The sequence below is a fragment of the Corythoichthys intestinalis genome, chromosome 13 (genome assembly GCF_030265065.1).
Source record: "Corythoichthys intestinalis isolate RoL2023-P3 chromosome 13, ASM3026506v1, whole genome shotgun sequence".
NCBI classification, from domain to species: Eukaryota; Metazoa; Chordata; class Actinopteri; order Syngnathiformes; family Syngnathidae; genus Corythoichthys; species Corythoichthys intestinalis.
Genome location: NC_080407.1, coordinates 27,306,002 through 27,329,237, shown reverse-complemented (window position 1 = coordinate 27,329,237; position 23,236 = coordinate 27,306,002). Strand labels below are relative to the sequence as shown.

The 23,236-nt window shown below is 40.3% G+C and overlaps 1 protein-coding gene across 1 annotated transcript; it reads right to left on the bottom strand.

Moving 5' to 3' along the window:
• Positions 1-189: 189 nt before the first annotated feature.
• On the bottom strand, positions 190-22,063 carry LOC130927895 (gastrula zinc finger protein XlCGF26.1-like). The gene is made up of 3 exons (XM_057854003.1): positions 21,612-22,063; positions 6,566-6,703; positions 190-4,536 (listed from the first exon to the last, which is right to left on the bottom strand). Exons 1-3 carry the CDS (start codon positions 21,745-21,747, stop codon positions 2,900-2,902), a joined length of 1,911 nt encoding a protein of 636 aa, XP_057709986.1. The 5' UTR covers positions 21,748-22,063; the 3' UTR covers positions 190-2,899.
• Between the last annotated feature and the right edge of the window lie 1,173 nt (positions 22,064-23,236).

Genomic DNA, 23,236 nt, shown 5'->3' with positions numbered 1-23,236 from the left:
ATGACGGACAGTGGGCGGAACCATACAGCGAGCACGTGGTTTTGTGACGTCGGTGGGTAGGGTATATAATATGGATCCAACACACACGAGAATGTTTGTGTAGAATTTCTTTAAAAAAAAAAAAAAAAAAAAAAAACATGGCAACAGTGAACTTTTCCATTCCAATAGCGCCTTATTCAATGCGACCTGTTGAAATTCGCCCCCCCCGGCCAAGGCGCACAGAAACAGTGACAGCCGAACAAAGTGCCGCTCTGCCGATGCTGCCTCCGCGCGCGCCAACCGGGAAGGCAGAACTTTGCGCGTTTTCTTATTTTAACCCTTTGTGCTGACTCCATGTTTCAGAAGTTTGAAGAACACTCACCGAAAACAGGTTGACAATTTATTCGTCGACAATGGTCAAAAACAAGGCAAAAATAGACGACGGAGGTACAATTCTGGATCCAAAACAAGGCTACATGTTTCCGAGCAGCAAAATCTGTCTTATCTCAGTGTCCTGTGTTTTTTATGTCCGTGGGCCGGCCGAAGGTGTGTCCAGGCGTTGCTTTGGGATCATCCCTCTCTGGCCGGTTTCGGGCTGCTTAGGTTCGTGCGTGGATGGGATGTGGTTGCCACAGCGACCGGCGCTGGTCTTGACGTCAAAAGCGCCTGCTATCAACTTTGTTATCCGGGCTGGCACTATTTGTTTTAGGACAAAGCGCGCTGGTCTTTGCCCTTGTTCGTTTGTCGGGAGGACTGATTGCCAGAGTTTGGTGCGTCAATCTTGCTTGTGGCGCACACGTTTTGGGCTTCTGTGATAAGATGGCGTTGTGTATCTATTCTGTTTCTTTAAACTATAGTGTGCTATCTATTTCACATTAGGTGTGTTAGAGTAGTGCAGTCCTACAGTGAATATGAGAAATGATACTATTCCCTGATTGATTATATTACGTGTGTTCGAGTAATGCAAACAGTTAGATGTGCCTACGGTACCATTTTTCCTTTTCCCCCTCATGGGCGCCGATAAGGTGATTCACTTTACTGTGTTCAAGGCCACGGAGTACCTGTAGGCGCCATGTGGTTTTCAACACAAAATGTATATAATCTGCAATTTATAAAAAAAAAATTAAAAAAACAAAACAAAACTTGACTTGCTAAAAAGAAAACAATTCTTGTCGTAAGAACACCACTTTACTGTTTTAGTCCTTTTTTCTTTTTCATTTTTCTTTATTTGGCCCTCATACTCTGTCAATCACGAGTAGTAATAGTACCGTATTTTTCGGAGTCGCGTTTTTTTTCATATTTTGGCTGGGGGTGCGACTTATACTCAGGAGCGACTTATGTGTGGAATTATTAACACATTATGATATAATTTCACATGTTATTTTGGTGTTTTGCAGTGACACTGATGGTTTTGTAAAGTTGTTAGCATGTTCTTATGCTATAGTTATCTAAATAACTTTATAGCTATGGCCACGTTCGTGTTCTGCCTTTGGCTGAGTATGTTCAATTGTATTATTGACTTTTTTATCTTGAAATGGATGCATTTAGTTTGTGGCGCTTTCACGCCCACGTGAGGGCGCACTCGCGCTTGTTTACGTGACACGCCAGAAGAAGACGGACAGCTACGTAGCTCTGAGTGAGTTGAGTGGGCGAGTTAGCTAGAGAGAATAGACGGCTGCGAACCTACTTTCATTGTTTATGCTTTTAAATCATCTCTACAGAGGCAACGCCTGCGTGTATCATCTTTTCTGTTGTTGTTGTGTGTTTTCCACCCGCGATCGGACACTTAGAGCCAGTTGTGTGGTTGTTTGAACGATGTGCTAATGATAGCGAACGCATGCTAACCTGTTACTTATTACTAATAGTACCTAATTGTCATTTATTTAAGTTGATGCGAACCTGTTTTCTATCGAGGACCAAATTAATTCAGCAAATTATACGGACGTCCAGCATTGTCTTTTGGGAGTTCGCTGTATAGCCACGACCGAGCCTTAACGTAGAACGTAGTATATTCACATTTCGTTGATCATACACTGTACATTTATTTAGCATGTTGTTCTCTATTGTATTTTTATATTAAATTGCCTTTCAAGATGACATGTCTGTTCTATGTGTTGGATTTTATCAAGTAAATCTCCCCCAAAAATTCGACTTATACTCCGGTGCGACTTGTATATGTTTTTCTTCTCTTCGTTGGGCATTTTATGGCTGGATCGACTTATACTTAGGAGCGACTTGTAGTCCGAAAAATACGGTAATTGAAATATATATATATATATATATATATATATATGTGTGTGTGTGTGTGTGTGTGTGTGTGTGTGTGTGTATATTTACATTAACCCCCACACATCAAAAATTGTGAGCCAGTTTTTTTTTTTCTTTTAATTATTTTTACAATATTGAACAATGTATTCTAAATTTCCATATTTATTTAATGACAATATCTATGAATGATTTAGAATTTTTGGAATTTGGGGTCTGCAGTTTCAAATATTAAATGTGAAAAGTGCAGTTTGAATAGGAGATTATGATATAAATCACAGGTGTCAAACCGATTCCAGAAAGGGCCAAGTGGGTGCAGGTTTGCTTTCCAACCAATGAAGAGGACACCTTTTCACCAATCAGATCTTTTTCATGTGTAATCAGTTAAACTATGTTGGGTGCTGCTTGTTTCAGTAGGAAGTTCATTGGTTAAACTCTCTGCACGGTATCGGTTGGAACAAAATCCAGCACCCACTTGGCCCTTTCTGCAATCGATTTGAGACCTGTGATATAAATGATGCCAGTCGGCGAGAGAACCAAGGGAAAGACGTTGATGGCCAGAAAAGGTAAAACACAAAACGGCAAAGTCCTAACAGAAATGCAATAACAAAAATAAAGTGTACCACGAATACGAATGTAACCCCCCAACCCTAGCCTAACCTAAAGGTTTTTCGCCAGTGTGGGTTCTTATGTGTTTTTGTAAGTTTATCTTTGCAGCGAAACCTTGACAACAAACTGAGCAGGAAAAAGGTTTGTCCCCAGTGTGGGTTCTTGTGTGTTTTTTTAAGGCGGTCTTGTAACTAAATCTTTTATCACAAACTGGGCAGGGAAAAGGTTTGTCGCCAGTGTGGGTTCTTGTGTGCTTTATTAAGCCGCTCTTGTAACTAAATCTTTTATTACAAAATGGGCAGGAAAAAGGTTTTTCGCCAGTGTGGGTTCTCGTGTGTTCGTTTAAGTGTTCCTTTCGAGCGAAACCTCGACAACAAACTGAGCAGGAAAAAGGTTTGTCGCCAGTGTGGGTTCTTTCGTGACTTTGTAGGCTTTGCTTTTGAGAGAATCCTTGACCACAAACTGAGCAGGAAAAAGGTTTTTCACCAGAGTGGGTTCTTGTGTGTGTTTTTAAGGCAGTCTTGTAACTAAATCTTTTATCACAAACTGAGCAGGAAAAAGGTTTTTCGCCAGTGTGGGTTCTTGTGTGACTTTGTAGGCGTTGCTTTTGAGAGAATCCTTGACCACAAACTGAGCAGGAAAAAGGTTTTTCGCCAGTGTGGGTTCTTGTGTGGTTTATTAAGGTGGTCTTGTAACTAAATCTTTTATCACACACTGAGCAGGAAAAAGGTTTTTCGCCAGTGTGGGTTCTTGTGTGGTTTATTAAGGCGGTCTTGTAACTAAATCTTTTATCACAAAATGGGCAGGAAAAAGGTTTTTCGCCAGTGTGGGTTCTCGTGTGTTCGTTTAAGTGTTCCTTTCGAGCGAAACCTCGACAACAAACTGAGCAGGAAAAAGGTTTGTCGCCAGTGTGGGTTCTTTCGTGACTTTGTAGGCTTTGCTTTTGAGAGAATCCTTGAACACAAACTGAGCAGGAAAAAGGTTTTTCACCAGTGTGGGTTCTTGTGTGTTTTTTTAAGGTGCTCTTCTGACTGAATCTTTGACCACAAACTGAGCAGGAAAAAGGTTTTTCGCCAGTGTGGGTTCTTGTGTGGTTTTTTAAGGCGGTCTTGAAACTAAATCTTTTATCACAAACTGAGCAGGAAAAAGGTTTTTCGCCAGTGTGGGTTCTTGTGTGGTTTTTTAAGGCGGTCTGGTAACTAAATCTTTTATCACAAACTGGGCAGGAAAAAGGCTTTTCATCAGTGTGGCTCCTCGTATGCATTCGACAGTTATACTTATTAGCAAAGGTTTTCCCAAACTGAGAGCATTTGCAGAGTTTGCCGTCACCGTGAGATGTCTTATGACCATCATCATTGTAAGGTGAGTGTGACGCAGTGGCATTTGTGTCTGATGTAGCGATGAAAATGTCTGCTTGCAATCCTTCTGTTGAGCTGCTGCCGCTTGGAGGCTCCGCTCCTCTGCTGGCCTCACTCAGACCATCTTCACTCTTCAAGGGATCACCAGTCCACCTGGTGATATGCTCCTCCTCCTCCTCTTTACCATATGGCAGCTCCTCCTCCTCCTTTTTGATTGAAAGTTGCTTCTGTTGACAGGTCTTTGGCTCCTCTTTGATTTGGGGGAGCTCAACATCCTCTTTCACACCAGGAGATTCTGGTTCAGCACCAAGATATTTTCTAAAACCTGCAAGACACAAGAAAAGCACTGATATATTTTATGGACCACCACCGTTTCATCGGCCAGTCTTTTCTTTGTGCAAAACCTGAAGATGAGAACAGTGATCCCTCACGACTTTGCGGTTCACATTACGTGGATTCAGTGCATTGCAGGGTTTAAAAAAAATATTCATCAAAAAGTAAAAGTCAAAAAATACATGTCAGTTCATTTTGAAACACAAGAGACATTGTTTTGCATTGAGATGAGACCTAAAATTGGGTGTCCAATGTTATAATTTTTGTCATAAGTTTGTCCATGAATGATCAACGAAGTGATAAGAACAATCATCCAATCTCATCAACGTCCCATCTACGTCGTGCAGAATCCATTTTTGGAGATTCCGTTGGTTCCTGACTTGATTTCTCAGTTTTAACTTCATCAACACTTTGCCAACTTCAGCCGCAACTTATGTTTTTTTTTTTTTTTATAAACCCAAAGTTCGAGGCAGACACTGTCCAAGATGGCGTCGCCCATATTTCGTTCAGGAAACGTCTAAAGTTTTTTTTGTTTTTTTTTTGTGTGTGTAAATATTGGTTGCAGGAATTCCAGCCCAGGACCCTGATCAATACTATAAAAGAAAAAATAGACAAACACTTCAAGCACTGTCAAAATATCCCAAAATTAAATTGTTATATAATGGTCTGGTCACAATGTAATGACTTTTACAGACAATTTTGATGCTGTTCTTGGAAAATTGGTTTATATATATTGAGAATTATTATTCATGAGCCAACCCTGTTGGTCTAGTTGGTTGTCTATAGGTTTAGTTGTTTTCGCCTTCTTGTTTTTTCTTTCCTTCCTGTCTCTTCATTGGCTGGACTTAAAGTCAAAGGACAGGAGTATCCCACAAAATAGGACTGCTGGACGATGAGATCAGGGGTGGGATTAAATGAGTTTTACCTTCTTCCCACTCCCTGTCGAGCGCAAATAATTATTCTGAGTTATATTGTATTTCTGTTTCTTTGTGCATGCTTGAAATAAAAAAGCTTCATCATCATCAAAACGATATTTCGATTCTTGGTGAGAGCATATCGATAACCTTTTGGGCTACAAAGTATCACAATATATCGCCATTTTGATATATTTTCACTAGAGGTGGGAATCTTTGGGCACCTCATGATTCGATTACGATTCAAAGAATACGATTCTATTATAAATCGATTATTCATGCACAACGCCTCCCCGCAGCCCAGCTATTAGCTGCTTTTGTTGTTTCGTACATTAGTTACAAAAATAGTACAAAAATCCTCTCAGGCTTAACTATTTAAGTATCAAGTTAATTGTTAAAAACAGTAAACAAAATACTCAAGTCCCCATTCTGTATCAGCAGCTTTAAACTACATTCAATTAATTTAATGTTGTCAATTAACAGTTAAAGTTGTTAAAATTGCTCCCGTTATTGCATTAGTTCCTTTCTGTCTACTTTCGACAAGTGAAAGTTTTAAAACTGTTTCATCATTTAAAGATAGATTCAAGATTTTGCCGATTTAGGAGTATTTTAGATAAAAAGTTAATTAGGTTCGCTACAACAGAGCCTTACTGAGAAGTCTAAGCTTTAAGATGGCAACTGTTTACTAACGCCACCAAGTCTGTCGTATCGCATCTAGTTCTATATAAATGTGATATCTAACGTAGCATTATGCGGGTGTAATTTGTAGCAACGTGGGCAAAGTTTGTAGCAACTGGGCATTGTTTGTAGCGGGTGTCTGTGTTTTATTATCTAGCGGCATGAGTTTTGGTGGATGTTTACTCTCAGTTCGATCCTTATTGCGTCCTGAAGACCGCGCCTACTGTGTTTTAGTTCCGCTTTACTTAGCATATTTAAATAACCTGAATTTGGATGTTTGTAAATCATTCTCGAATCTTTAGCGGCCGAATCGCAAATAATCTAAGAATCAGAAATTTCACACATCTTTAACTGTCACATCCCTATTACAGGGTCCACCCAGGATTGATAAATCTAAATTCAAAGAAAAAAACAATTCTTGGGGATGACCTTTAATGTGAACGGACTCTTCCTCCTTGATGTTGGGCGACTCTTTCTCCTCTTTGATGTATGGGAATTCTTCCTCATCCCCCTTGACGCATGCAGACTCCTGGTGCTCAAGACGATGGGCTTGGCTGACATATAGATCTGCAAGACCACAAACACACGGGCCAAATCAGCAAATGAATGGCTTTTCCGTTCTGAAATGAATGCCTAAACTTTGCAAAACTTCAGATTCGACACCGTTTCCATTTTGAATTTAATCCACGGAAAGTGAAAATACAGTGCCTTGCAAAAGTATTCGGCCCCCTTGAACCTTGCAACCTTTCGCCACATTTCGGACTTCAAACATAAAGATATAAAATTTTAATTTTTTGTCAAGAATCAACAACAAGTTGAGTTGTGAAGTCGTGAAGTGGAACAAAATTTAGTGGATAATTTAAACTTTTTTAACAAATAAAAAACTGAAAAGTGGGGCGTGCAATATTATTCGGCCCCCTTGCGTAAATACTTTGTAGCGCCACCTTTTGCTCCAATTACAGCTGCAAGTCGCTTGGGGTATGTTTCTATCAGTTTTGCACATCGAGAGACTGACATTCTTGCCCATTCTTCCTTGCAAAACAGCTCGAGCTCAGTGAGGTTGGATGGAGAGTGTTTGTGAACAGTAGTCTTCAGCTCTTTCCACAGATTCTCGATTGGATTCAGGTCTGGACTTTGACTTGGCCATTCTAACACCTGGATACGTTTATTTTTAAACCATTCCATTGTAGATTTGGCTTTATGTTTTGGATCATTGTCCTGTTGGAAGATAAATCTCCGTCCCAGTCTCAGGTCTTGTGCAGATACCAACAGGTTTTCTTCCAGAATGTTCCTGTATTTGGCTGCATCCATCTTCCCGTCAATTTTAACCATCTTCCCTGTCCCTGCTGAAGAAAAGCAGGCCCAAACCATGATGCTGCCACCACCATGTTTGACAGTGGGGATGGTGTGTTCAGGGTGATGAGCTGTGCTGCTTTTACGCCAAACATATCGTTTTGCATTGTGGCCAAAAAGTTCAATTTTGGTTTCATCTGACCAGAGCACCTTCTTCCACATGTTTGTTGTGTCTCCCGGGTGGCTTGTGGCAAACTTTAAATGAGACTTTTTATGGATATCTTTGAGAAATGGCTTCCTTCTTGCCACTCTTCCATAAAGGCCAGATTTGTGCAGTGTACGACTGATTGTTGTCCTATGGACACCTCAGCTGTAGATCTCTGCAGTTCATCCAGAGTTATCATTGGCCTCTTGGCTGCATCTCTGATCAGTTATCTCCTTGTTTGAAAAGAAAGTTTGGAAGGACGGCCGGGTCTTGGTAGATTTGCAGTGGTCTGATGCTCCTTCCATTTCAATATGATGGCTTGCACAGTGCTCCTTGAGATGTTTAAAGCTTGGGAAATCTTTTTGTATCCAAATCCGGCTTTGAACTTCTCCACAACAGTATCTCGGACCGGCCTGGTGTGTTCCTTGGTTTTCATAATGCTCTCTGCACTTTAAACAGAACCCTGAGACTATCACAGAGCAGGTGCATTTATACGGAGACTTGATTACACACAGGTGGATTCTATTTATCATCATCGGTCATTTAGGACAACAATGATCCTCACTGAACTTCTGGAGTGAGTTTGCTGCACTGAAAGTAAAGGGGCCGAATAATATTGCACGCCCCACTTTTCAGTTTTTTATTTGTTAAAAAAGTTTAAATTATCCAATAAATGTTGTTCCACTTCACGATTGTGTCCCACTTGTTGTTGATTCTTGACAAAACCATTAAATTTCATATCTTTATGTTTGAAGCCTGAAATGTGGCGAAAGGTTGCAAGATTCAAGGGGGCTGAATACTTTTGCAAGGCACTGTAAATCTGAAGAGGGTTCTCAACTCATTGAGCCCAAGGCTGCAACAACTAATTGATGAATAAATCTGTATCAAGGTTATTGCACCATTTTAAAAAGTCAAATTGAATGCTTTTTAAGACCTTAAAAATATAATTTAAGACCAAAACATGTCGCAACAATTTGTGATGAACTCCTTTTATTTCACTGTAAACACAGAGGTGCTAGCGTTTTTTTCCTCTCATGCGTGACTTGACGCCTTGATTCAGTGTGTCATTAAAATGCTTCTATGACAATATTTAGTTTTTAATTCCAATATTTATGTATTTATTTCAATTTTTATTGATATATTCAGGTTTTATTCATTTATTTCCATTTTATTTATTTCCGTATTTATTTATTCCAACATGTATATTTATTTCACTTTCTATTTCATTCTTGCTGCAAGAATAAGAACAAAAGTGCAAGAATCTTGCACTCTTGTTCCCCTATACTGCATAAAAAATTTTTTATTTTTTATTTTACCTTCACTAAATGGCAGTGATTGCTGAGACAGTGATTGCTGAGGTTCTGCACGAGCTCTCTCGGGATTTATTAGAAAAATTCGGACCCTCAGCATCATTTCCAAACTTGTTCAAACCTGATAAACTCAAACCGCTTCCATCGAGTTTGATGAGCCAATGACAGGGTCCCCCCAGGATTGATAAATCTAAATTCAAGACTTTTAAGACCTTTTTTAATGCCATTTCAACTGAAAATTAATACTTTTCTCGCACCCATTATTTAGATCATATTGAATCATATTAAATAAATAAAGCACTGAACATCAAAATTAACCTCAATTACTAAGTGTGTTTGACAAAAGAATGCACATATATTGAAGATATAATTAAACACATTTAAAGTAACATTATAAAGTCTGTCAGAATTGTTTTAGACACACACACGCACACAATAATTATGGACAAAAAGAGGAGGAGGACAGGACTCAGACCAGCCATCTTCTGGAACAGGCTAGCCGCCAGTGCACCTGCCAAGACCCTAGTGAACATGGCTAACTCTCGAGTTAAAACGGCGAAATTCACATTCATTCGAAAGGCAAACCGAAATGTTTAAGCAGGTCCACTGCCTTCGCATGACCCATGAACTGCAACCTAAAGTATGCGGATGTAACTTGAGCCCCTATCACATACTCCAAAACAACGGGAATATCGCAGGACTTAACCGTGCAGCAGTTGTGTGTGAAAACAATTTCCCGTGTCGACTGACATGAGAAGCAGTGTGCATGAAAGCGGGCGTTAAATTCCCGGGTCACAGCAGATGGCTCATGACTTAAATATCATAGCGGCGGCCGAGGTAACTTCCTCCCTCTTTGCAGTAAGAGGAAAAGCGGTAAACAAACACCGCAATGATAAACATAGCAAGCTGGAAACAGCTAAATTAAACTGAAAACATGACCAAAATTAAAATGTCAACTATTACGTCGGGCCGGGCCAGGGTTCTTTCTCGCTAACTTTTTGAAATAACTATATATTAACATGTATGAATGATAAACTAAGGAATACTTGTTATAAAATAAATAATTTGGATAAAAAAAGAAGGCACTGTATGGTCATTGCAGAGCCAGAGCGTGCCTATACGCCCTTTTTAATTTTCCCCTCTGCGAGTCCGCAAAACCGCATCTGTTTATTTAGATTCAACAAACTTCTCCAGCGTTATTTCGTTGTGTAAATAAATTTATAATGGTCATAAAAATATGCAGTCTATTTAAACATTAAGAAAATGTGCGTTTTTTTTCTGCCAACTGAGAATTCGTTATAAAAGACAGGCTTTTATGCAGACATCGTCACAAATGTTATCACACAAAATGCGGGTCGGGCTTTAATACCCGCGGACCAGTTCGGGTCGGGCTGGAATTTTTAGGCCCGATTTTACCTCTATCTTAAAGTCTTGATGAGCTTAAATTGGCTGCAGTTACGAAGTCGGGAATGCTCCCTCTGGAAAAAAAAAAACACGATTTGACCAATACTATGTTTAACAAACTTTTCCAGCCTTATTTCATTGTGTAAATGAATTTATAATGATCATAAAAATATGTAGACTATTTAAACCTTAAGAAAATGTGCAGGCTTTTTTCTGTCAACTGAAAATTCGTTAAAAAAGACAGTTACTACATTGGAAACGCTCCCTCTGGAACAAAACCCAATATGACCAACATTGTGACAGCCGATGCCGACCAAAGATGACGTAATGTCCGAAACAGATCACCAAAGGACTCATTTGAAGTATAGGAATGGTGGTCTGTTTTTGGTGTTCAGAATCCACAATACTTCTGCCTGCAGGGTTTTCGTTCCACCGACAAACAGAGGCATTCCCGATGCAGAGGTGGATGGATTCTTCATTTTACCGGTTGTGGTGGTTTGGCACGCACGAGTTGCATTTCGATTTGGAGTGCAGTGCATCGTAAAAATTCTATGCGTCATCTTCGATATGGATTTAAAAAAAAAAAAAAAAAAAAAAATTGTCACAGATATAATTTAGGTTGCAGTGAGTTGTTTTTGAAAATTAAGACCACGGTGAAAAAATTCCAGACTTAGAACAGCTAATTTAATACTTTTAATAACCCGCGGGAACCCTGCAATGACAGATAAAATTATTTCATGCAGTTAAAAGGGGAACGAGAGAGGAAGAATGAAAAAAAAAATCAATACTGAAATAAATGAAAAAATATTGAATACAAATTGAAATAAAAGTTGAAACAAATTACTAATCCGACTAGTGCATTGCGCATGTCGCCCTCTAGTGATTGGCGTCCATTACAGGGGTGTTTGCACACCCATACCAGCCCAACGTCAGGCAAAGAAGTCACCGCCACACCATAATAAAAGCCGCCATGTCTTGCAAATGAGATGCCTGTTTTTTCTAGATTTATAAGATACATTCTAATTCAGCATTTTTAATTTGGATAATTTAACATGACAACATTTCCAACAGCAAGGCTGACAGCAATGACGAAAAGGAATTGAAGAAGACCACTTACGTGAACGGCGTAACCTGCCATTTGCTACGTGAACGAGGCTTGCTACAAGTTACCGAGGCTTATTTTCCCTTTCACGGTATAAACGTCATGACATTGGATCATGACATCGTTATTAAGAAAATGTCTGCTTAAAAAAAAAAAAAAAAAAAAAACATGTTTCCTGTGAATTTTGGACATTGTGAAATAGCCCACTGTAAAAAATTGCTATTATTCTTTATCATGATGAGGTTATTGTGTAAATATACCATTAAATAAATTACATAAAATGTTTGGCTTTTGACGTTGTGAAAATGTGCGCTTTTCTAAATTAGGTACTGTATTGTATTTGTGATATTATGGAATTGTCGTATTTACACTTTTATTCTTTTATGACTTCCTTACACACACATCCATTCACAATTTTAAACATATAAGAGCAATGACATAAATGTATATGTAAGCCTGTCGCAATATGTAATAATTCCATTTATCGCGCGATATATAAAAATGAAGGCGGTAATTTTTCCGCTGCGCGTGCGCGCGTGCGGCAGTCGTGCTGTTAAAAGTTCGTTACCAACTGCGCAAAATGCATCTTTGTTCCAGGTCCGGCAAAAACTGGCGCCGGAGCCAATCGTTCCCATTATATCCTATTGTTCAACGTATACCGGTGTAGGTACAGGTGTAGGCGCAACCTACACCGGCCGCGTCAGTGCTCAGGAGTGACTGTGGACCACCTATGGCGTGCCGGTGTTGTTGACGTGTGGGCGCTCCCGTCAGGAGTGACATTTCACGCGGGGCGGCTATTTTTCGGAACAACGCTGGATATTTACAACGAAGTCCGCCAAAACATTGTTACCGACTTGGCTGCAACGAATAACCTCACTTTGACAACGAAAAGCTGAATGAAATTAAGAGCGCTGTGCTTCAAACTCGTCCTGTTTATGAAAGCGGTCATATGCTGGTGTTGTGTGGTAATGAGCAGACGTGACTTCAGCGGCGCTTGCTAACTTTTTTAATGCGCGGTTGCGCGCACACACTAGATATCATGAAAAGGCAAACTAGATGTGCTACGTCCCATGCCATTGGCTACGTGAGCCCAGAGTGATTATGGGACATGTAGTCCATATACTACATCGATGAATTCTAAACGGTCATTTGTCACATGAGGTTAAGAAGGCCAAATCAATCCATACCAGTGACTATAGATAATGTTGCAAATATTGTTAATTCAGTACGTGACACAGATGGATTCGGACCATAAATAGGATGTCTTGCTCATGTAGTAAACCTAGCTGCTAAGAGAGCTGTAGCAATCAACGGTGTGCCCTGCCTCACTTTACAAACAGTAAAGATTGTTCTCAGCACTTTTATACAATTTTTTTTCATATCAGTAAGAAGTAAGCACGTGAATATTATGTGCTAAAATGCATGTTTATATGATGGCAATTTAATTTTTGCTCGTTAGCAGAAAAAGAAAAAAAGAAGCAGAAAATGTTTTTTTTTTGTTTTTGTTTTTTTGCTTTTTTACAGAGCATTAAATGTATTGAATCGGATCGAAAATCGTGTCCCCCGTATCAAAATTCGTACCGAACCATGACTTAACTGTATCGTTGCATCCCTATGGAACACCATTGCAGAAGCTATGACGGGAAAAGTTTTCATTTTCCTAAATGCTTAAGTTATTAAGTGCATTTTTTTTTTAAAACACATTTTATTTATTCTGTGTTTCTGTGCGGTATCAATACTGTTGTTTTTTACTTAAGAAGCAGGGTCTATTGTTTTCAGTTGTGATTTCTTAAAAAGTATATTTGAATTTAAGAGTAAATATTTATCGTGTTTAAATGGGTGTACTTGATCTATTATTATATACTGTATTCGCAATGTGTTATTGTAAATTGGTTAAAAAAAATTTGGGGGGGGGGGGCGCAATAATATCGCGTATCGCACACTAAAATTTGTTATCGCGACAGGCCTATGTATATGCCATGGTCAGTGATTGATCTCGCTGTATTTTCCTTATGTTCTTGCCCAAGTCACCGCAATGGCTCATTGCTGATTTTCTGACCCCAACCCATACTCCATCTCCTCTCAATTAGACCCCCTGAAAATTGGGTTAATCGGCTTTCGCAAGGGTCAGTGTTACGGCGCCACCTACAGTACGGGGAGGATCACAATTTCCAACAGCCACATCTGCACCTATCGGAATGTGCGATGATGAAATGTACAGACTCTGAGGGTCCAGTTGAGAGGAGTTTTGGTAGGGGGGAGTAGGGATGGTGTCAGAAGATCAGCAAAGAGCTTTAAGAGTGACTTGATTGTTCTTAGACACAATAGAGAGGTATCACAATTTCCTACAGTCACATCTGCACCTATGAGAAAACGTGACAATAAAAATAGAGTATCTGGAGGTCGTTTTGAGGAAATATGCGTTCAAAAGACAATAAGAGGATGTCAAATAAGTACGGAATAGCGTTCGATGGGCTAGGAAATAGCGAAATCACACACTAACTACCACATTTATATTTATATAATTGTCCTTATACAATAAAAATTGTATGCGTGAGTGAGTGAGTGAGTGAGTGAGTAAGGAAGAGTCATCAATTCATAGAATGAAAGTAATTTATAAGTGCGTATAATTTCATAATCTCAAAAATACAATTCGGTAATGTAATTTATTAGAGCACAGTTTCACAACGTCAAAAGTCATACAATAAATATAATTCATTGAATAGGATATTTACACAGTTACGTCAGGAAGAATAATAGCAATTTATTGCAGCTCACTATTTCACAATATCAAAAGTAACTAAACTATTCAAGCAGAAATTTTCGAAATGTCAAAAATTCATAATTTATATGTGATTTTTTGAAGCAGACATTTTCTTAATGACAACGTCATGATTAAATATTATGACGTTTATTCCGTGAAAGGGAAAATAATCCTGGGCAACTTGTAGCGAGCATATAGCCTCATTTACGTAGCAAATGGCAGTTTACGCCGTTAGCATAAGAGGCCTTCTTCGTTTACTCATCGTCGTTGCCGTCTGCAACATCGCCCTCCTTCGTCACAGATTCTTACGGATCGCAGATTTCGGTACAACGGTGACTTTTTTTGCGTTGTTTTTTTTTCCCGTTAACAGCAAAAAGTGATGTCATGGGAAAGGGGGGATCAATATACATAGGCTAATCTATATTATATATATACAGTGGGGAGAACAAGTATTTGATAAACTGCCAATGGGTTTTCCCATTGTGAGTGTATCAAATACTTGTTCTCCCCACTGTATGTATATATATATATATATATATATACATACATACATACAGTAGGTAGAACAAGTATTTGATACACTGCCGATTTTGCTGGTTTTCCCACTTGCAAAGCATATAGAGGTCTGTAATTTGTATCATAAGTTCTCTTCAACTGTGAGGGACGGAATCTAATACAAAAAAAAAAACAGAAAATCACGTATGATTTTTAAATAATAAATTCACATTTAATTGCATGAAATATGTATTTGATACATCACAAAAATCAAACTAAATATTTGGTACAGAAACCTTTGTTTGCTATTACAGATACCAAACGTTTCCTGTAGTCCTTGACAAGGTTTGCACACACAGCAGCAGAGATTTTGGCACACTCCTCCATGCAGATCTTCTCCAGAGCCTTCAGGTTTTGGGGCTGCTGCCGGGTAACACGGACTTTCAGCTCCCTCCATAGATTTTCTATCGGGTTCAGATCTGGTGACTGGCTAGGCCACTGCAGGACCTTAAGATGCTTCTTTACGGAACCACTCTTTAGTTGCCTTGGCTGTGTGCTTTGGGTCGTTGTCATGCTGGAAGGCCCAGCCACGACCCATCTTCAGGGCTCTCACTGAAGGAAGGAGGTTGTCAGCCAAGATACATACCCCCATCCATCCTCCCCTCAATACGGTGCAGTCGTCCTGTACCCTTGACAGAGATGCAGCCCCAAAAAATGATGTTTCCTCCTCCATGTTTCACGGTTGGGATGGTGTTCTTGGGGTTGTACTCATCCTTCTTTTTCCTCCAAACACGACGAGCCGAGTTTAGACCAAAAAGTTCCATTTTGGTCTCATCCAACCACATGACCTTCTCCCATTGCTCCTCTGGATCATCCAGATGGTCAGTGGCAAACTTCAGACGTGTCTGGACATGCACTGGCTTCAGCAGCGGGACCTTGCGTGCGCTGTAGGATTTTAATCCATGACGGCGTAATGTGTTTCCGATGGTTTTCTCCAAGACTGTGGTTCCAGCTCTCTTCAGGTCATTGACCAGGTCCTGCTGTGTAGCTCTGGGCTGATCCCTTACCCTTCTAATGATCAGTGTTGCCCCACGAGGTGAGATCTTGCATGAAGCCCCAGAACGAGGCAGATTGACCGTCAACTTGAACTTCTTCCATTTTCTAATAATCGCTCCATCAGTTGTTACCTTCTCACCAAGCTGCTTGCTTATTTTCCTGTAGCCCATCCCAGCCTTGTGCAGGTCTATTATTTTATCCCTGATGTCTTTACACAGCTCTTTGGTCTTGGCCATTGTGGAGAGGTTGGAGTTTGTTTGTTTGTTTGTTTGAGCATGTGAACAGTTGTCTTTTATACAGGTAACAAGTTCAAACAGGTGCAGTTACTTCCGGTAATGAGTGGAGAACAGGAGGGGTTCTTAAAAAAGAACTAAGAGCCGAAATAGTTACTAGTTGGTAATGTAAATGTATCAAACACTTATTTCATGCAGTTAAATACAAATTTATTATTTAAAAATTATACAATGTGATTTTCTGGATTTTTGTATTAGATTCCGTCCCTCACAGTTGAAGAGAACTTATGATACAAATTAGAGACCTCTACATGGCTTGCAAGTGGGAAAACCAGCAAAATCGGCAGTGTATCAAATACTTGTTCTCCCACACTCACCGGCCACTTTATTAGGTACACTTGTCCAACTGCTCGTTGACACTTAATTTCTAATCAGTCAATCACATGGCGGCAAGTCAGTGCATTCAGGCATGTAGACATGCTTTCAGACAATCTCCTGCAGTTCAAACCGAGCATCAGTATGGGGAAGAAAGGTGATTTGAGTGACTTTGAACCTGGCATGGTTGTTGATGCCAGAAGGGCTGGTCTGAGTATTTCAGAAACTGCTGATCTACTGGGACTTTCACGCACAACCATCTATAGGGTTTACAGAGAATGGGCCGAAAAAGAAAAAATATCCAGTGAGCGGCAGTTCTGTGGGCGGAAATGCCTTGTTGATGCCAGAGGTAAGAGGAGACTGGCCAGACTTGTTCAAGTTTATAGAAAGGTAACAGTGACTCAAATAACCACCCGTTATAACCAAGGTAGGCAGAAGAGCATCTCTGAACGCACAGTACGTCGAACTTTGAGCAGATGGGCTATAGCAGCAGAAGACCACGCCGGGTGCCACTCCTTTCAGCTAAGAACAGGAAACTGAGGCTACAATTTGCACAAGCTCATCGAAATTGGACAATAGAAGATTGGAGAAACGTTGCCTAGTCTGATGAGTCTCGATTTCTGCTGCGACATTCGGATGGTAGGGTCAGAATTTAGCGTCAACAACATGAAACCTCGGGTGAGAAGCTCGGTCATCTGGGAGGGGCTTGGTGTCGAGCCGCTACTCCTCCGCGTTGAGAGGAGCCAGTTGAGGTGGCTCGGGCATCTGGTTCGAATGCCTCCTGGACGCCTCCCTGGAGAGGTGTTCCGGGCATGTCCCACCGGCGGGAGGCCCCGGGGTCGACCCAGGACACGCTGGAGAGACTATGTCGCTCGGCTGGCCTGGGAACGCCTTGGAATCCCGCCGGAGGAGCTGGCTGAAGTGGCTGGGGAGAGGGAAGTCTGGGCTTCCCTGCTGAAGCTGCTGCCCCCGCGACCCGACCCCGGAATAAGCGGAAGATAATGGATGGATGGATGGAACATGAAACCTTGGATCCATCCTGCCTTACATCAACGGTTCAGGCTGTTGGTGGTGGTGTCATGGTGTGGGGAATATTTTCTTGGCACTCTTTGGGCCCCTTGGTACCAATTGAGCATTGTTGGAACGCCACAGCCTACCTGAGTATTGTTTAGGGTTGGGCATCGTTTGAAATGGAACGATTCCAATTCTAATTCCACGTTTCCATTCCGGTTCCGAACGATTCTCGATTCAGATTTTTTTTTTTTTTTTTTTTTTTTTTTTTTTTTTTTTTAAATTGCACAGTTGTGTTTGTGTCTTCTCGATTTTTAAAATTATATGAACGTCTCACAGGGCTATTTTTAACTTGTATATAAATATTAGTCTTTGAACTTGAATGTGATGAAGTTTTTTTCCACAAGAGTATACTTTCACAACAATGTTTATTTTTCTAAAGCTCACGGACAACACATTATATACAACAACACAAATTCTACATTATGCTATATGGTAATGGGGTAACTTGGTGCAGAGTAGCGGGTACAGAAAAAAAAAAATCAGAAACAGTTCTTGTTCAGGAAAATTAGCATATCGGCAAAGCAGCACAGTTTCAAAACATGCAGCCGCTTTATAGCCACGTCCATATTGGCAGCATTATCAACAGTGGTTGCGACAATTTTGTCAGAAATGCCAAACTCTGACAGAATGTCCCCCATTTCCTCTGCCACAACACAACCTGTCTGAGCTTTATACACAGCTTTTGTTTTTAACACTTTTTGCTGCATTTTGCCCTCCACTATATAATGTGCTGTGATGGTAAGGTAGTGGTCCTGTGCAATGCTACCCCAGCCATCACATGTGAGCGCAACAGATACAGTGTCACCGAGCTCTGTAATTACATTGGCCTTCTCGACTTCATACCAAGATGGGATTAATTTATTCGCCAAGTAGTCCCTGGTGGGAGGTGTGTACTTTGGGTTGATAGCTTTCATCATGTCCCAGCAAAATATTAACATACAATGTCACTGTTACGTTTGTTCAAGGCGGATTATTGATTAGCAATACATTATATATATATATAATGCATATTTATATATATTTATATATATTCACATACACACATACATATATTGTATATACACATTTATACACTGCTCAATGAGCCTTTAATTTTTGTGAGCAGTATACGTATGTTAATTGTGATTTGTTTCGTTTCATAAAACAAGCTTTTGACATCATGCTTGACGACGTATGCTGAAAGATATGTGTGTGCAAAGTGCAAACAGAATGCTCTAAGGCAGACATGTCCAAAGTCCGGCCCGGGGGCCAAATGCGGCCCGTGGTCAAATTTAATCCGGCCCCCAGCCTCTGTCATAAAATCAATAACATCTGGCCCGCACACAGACTTACTAAATTGGTCAGCAGTACTGCAACCAGCATATAAAGTAGCTTACACACAAAATGCTGCTCCTCATTTACCCACTAAAAGGCAGCAGCACTTTAACCCTTTATTGCCAAATGTATCGCATTTGATACACCTAAAATTTCATGATTTTCAGACTAATTTATAATTTTGACATTTCTTTTTGAAAAAAAAAAATGATGGATGCAAGTCGACACATGCATCAGCAGATTCCATGAGAAAAAAAAACATGATTTAGCATGGGTTATAGATATTAGAGCGCTTATTACACATATTCATTTTGACTTTTCTTTTCACAAATTTGAAAAATAGGTTTCATTAGGACCTTATTTTTCAAATTATGGGATTCTCTGATAATTGCTTCATGTTGCAGGTATTTAAGGGCTAAGCAACATTACTAGGTGTGACCCTCTACCTCCAATTTTCTAAAATGGCGACAACTAAAAAAAGTTGATTGTGACGGCTGACGCTTCAAGGATAGGTGGAAATTGGACTATTTCTTCACTAAAACATGCAACAACTGTGTCTTGCCTCATTTGGAAAGAGACAGTCGCTGTTTTTAAAGATTTCCATGTGAGGCGATGTCTACCAAACAAGACACGTGACATGTACGACAAGAGTACAGGGAAGATACGCAGCGAGAAATTGAAGCAACTTGAAGCTAGTTTAATTTCACAGCAGTAGTATTTCGCAAGAGCCCGAGAGTTGGAAGAGAACGCCGCAAAGGCTAGTTGCGAGATTGTTGAAATTATTCATTAAAAAAAATTATAAAGCAAATGTGACACACTGAATGGCTTGCTAAATTTTGCTTAAATATATTGTTCTACGTAAAGGACATCAGCCAAGGTCGGCCCCCCACATTTTTACCACACCAAATCTGGCCCCCTTTGCGAAAAGTTTGGACACCCCTGCTCTAAGGCATAATAATGAGGAAGCGAGCCACACAATGTTTTGACCTCTCTCTCCCTCTATAATGTTTTATGTTTTAACGTTCAACGCAGATAATTTCTAGCGTGCATGTGAGGAGAACGAGCGATGAAGAGAGGTCGACCTGGGGCTTTTTACAATTTGGAACCTACAACTGTATATGTATATATATATATATATATATATATATATATATGTAACACATATATATGCAGTTTTCCTCACACGCACTGTGGAAATTACCCACTTTGAACGTTAAAAGATAACGCTGTAAAGATCGATAGAGAGGTCAAAACATGTGGCTCTTTTCCTCATTATTATGCCTTAGCGCATTCTGTTCGCACTTTGCGCACACAAATCCTTCAGTATACGTCGTCAAGCATGATGTCACAAGCTTGTTTTTGTTAACCAAACAAATCACAATTAACATGATTATTAACTAAACCATTATTTAGGCTCCTACAATAATTATTGCTTAACTAACCTAAAGGTTGGTGACTCAACATCTGAAAAGGGATGCAGCCTTTTCACAAAATATGCTGTAACTTTTCTGTGACACTCTTCAATTTGTTGCACCGACCTCTTTCCTCTGGCTGCGAAGGTGAACATACTAGCACATTGCGGAGTCTGGTCAACTGCCTGGCTACTGTTAGCATTAATGCTAACGTCAGGTCGAGTGTCTAAAAAAAGTAAACGGTCCAACATTAGCTTGATATTTGAGCTGACCAGCCGCATTAACAAAAGGAAATTCGTCTGCCTCCTCAATTACAGCAGAAGACAGATGTAATTTATTGTTGTACTCACCTTGTTCTGACTGGTTAGAGGAAGGCTGGCGCAGTGACTCAAATACACGGCACTCAGTGACTCAAATACACGGCACTCAGTGACTTGTATTCGATGAAGCCTGAGGTGTTTTATCATATTGGTTGTGCAGCCACCTTTGTATGATATAGCTACATTGCAAATGTTGCACTGAGCTGACTGGTCATTTTTTTTGGTGAAGTTAAGCCAAACTTTTGAGCGTCGCCGCGTCGTGTCCATGGTTGTAATCACCTTGCAATGAAAAAACACGTGCTTATATGTTGCTTCTTCTTCACGTTTTTATCGCCCTCCATGTGGAATCTTCTTCGCGGTTTCTTTCCCCCTTCATGTGGCTTCTTCAGGTTTTTTTTTTCTCTTGGCGGCAGTGGCTGTCAGGGCATCGAAATGTAGAACCGAAATCTAAAAATTCGAACGGTTCCAGGACCATCGGCGTGTTAGAACCGGGTCCAATCGATGTTCAATGCCCAACCCTAGTAATGTTGCTGACCATGTCCATCCCTTTATGACCACAATGTACCAGACTTCTGATGGCTAATTTCAGCAGGATAATGCGCCATGTCATAAAGGTGAAATCATCTCACACTGGTTTCTTGAACATGACAATGAGTTCACTGTACTCAAATGGCCTCCACAGTCACCAGATCTCAATCCAATAGAGCATCTTTGGGATGTGGTGGAACAGGAGATTCGCATCATGGATGTGCAGCCGACAAATCTGCACCGTGTGATGCCATCATGTCAATATGGACCAAACTCTCTGAGGAATGCTTCCAGCACCATGTTGAATCTATGCCACGAATAATTGAGGCAGTTCTGAAGGCAAAAGGGGGTCCAACCCGTTACTAGCATGGTGTACCTAATAAAGTGGCTGGTGAGTGAATATATATGTATATATACACACACGCACGCACCCCCCACACAAGTTAACAACCAGTTAACTATGTAAAATGCGATTAAAAATTCGAATGACTTGACAGCACTACTTTTGACATGAAAAATGAATTCTCATCACCGGGATCGGTCTTCCGTCATCTACAATATACAATACGTATCATCGAACGTGAACCAACCTTCTAGTCTTTGAAGAACAACCTTTGCGTGCATTATTTTGCACACCGTCGAGGGTTGCTGACGTTGGGGCTCGTCTTTTACGCCACAGAGTTCCCCCTGGAACTTAAATGCAGCCGGTGTCGATCTCGCTGGCATTTTCCTGACTTGGTTTCTAAACGCTTGACAACGTGCCTTGCAGCTTTGTTAGTAGTTGGTCTGCTAGGCTAAGCTAGGCTAAAGTAGGTCGCAAATCTTCAACGAGTGGTATCACTCGAAAACTGATGTTTGAATCCGTAATGTGGCTGATGCTGAACACGTCGTCGAGGTTTCGGATTAGATAAGTGACTGATCGAGGAAAAACAAGCCAAAGAACAACAGACAAAGAAAAATACATTCCACCTTGGCTAGGCTTATCTTTTGCATTTCCGGTCAGGATTGCATGATGGGATAGACAGTCTCTAGCCTAGTTATCACACCGTAAAGCCCGCCTAGTTCGAAAAAATCAAAACAGCCCAAATTACAACTTTCCTTTCAAGATAAAAATGTTTCTCTTATACAAGCCAGTCTATATTTTGACATTATTCGGGGGGGAATCAACAGTGGGATTGTAGCGTTACCATTTCGCCGATAAGGATAATGGGAAGTGTAGTTCTTCAAAGAAATGCAGTGCGGTCAGCACCGCCCTCTGGCGGTCAGCAGGGATGAAATCGAACGATTGTATTATTTTCATTCACATTTAACGGTCTATTTATGCATGATTAAACATCTAAATTACATGTTGGTCAACACAAAACACTGTAGAACTACAACTTAGGCAGGACTTTACAATAGGGGTCCCTTAATTAACATTAGCCAATGCATTTTTAGAGAGTAATGTAAAAGTAACATCATAATAATTATGAGCCCTTATAATCCCTTATCTAACATGAGTTAATATTGTAGCTGATGACATACCTGTCAACCCGAGGCCGTTGCCAATCTTACAAATAGTGACGTGTGCCCTTACAAAATGGTGACTAATTTTACGTTTTAAATAGCGTGCAATATGAAACAAAAATAAATCTCCATTTTTAAAATAATATGAATTTATTGGTAATATTGTCAAATGGATGGATGAAACAAATCCAAGACGCTATATTTATGCGTTTTTCATACACTTTTATAGGCTTGAGTAAAATTACAGTGCATAAAAATATTTTGGTAAACGAAATTAAAAAGGTCCATTGATAAAATTAACTTACCGATGCAATCTTTGAGTCAGGGAACATTTCTTTTGCTCTTGCAATACTGTGGTCCTTTTGTTAGGAATAGGAACTAAAATAATACAACATAAAATATAGACAGGGTGCACATAAGTGGTCCGCATGCGCGCATGCGTACTGGACGTAGACAAACGCGCTGGCCCTCAACGGCTTCCATACGCTTTTGCGTACCGATGGCTGACCACTGTATTTGCGGCGGACACGAGAAAATAACTTCTCAAAATGTCGAACAGGCAGGCCACACTGAGTAATTACTTCTGTGTTCCCCCACCCCCGTCAAAAGACAGACAGACGACAGAGACGTCACCGGAGCTACCGAAAAAAAGGACTTTTGCTGAAAAGTGGCTACAGGAAGTACCATGGCTAGAAGCAAATGATGCTCG

Excerpts from the sequence above, each read along its gene's own strand:
- LOC130927895 (XM_057854003.1), bottom strand. The coding sequence starts at position 21,747 with ATGCCAGCGAGATCGACACCGGCTGCATTTAAGTTCCAGGGGGAACTC. Across the intron at positions 6,704-21,611 it reads TGTTCTTCAAAGACTAGAAG|ATCTATATGTCAGCCAAGCC; the intron begins GTTGGTTCACGT and ends GTGGTCTTGCAG. Across the intron at positions 4,537-6,565 it reads AGAGTCCGTTCACATTAAAG|GTTTTAGAAAATATCTTGGT; the intron begins GTCATCCCCAAG and ends TGTGTCTTGCAG.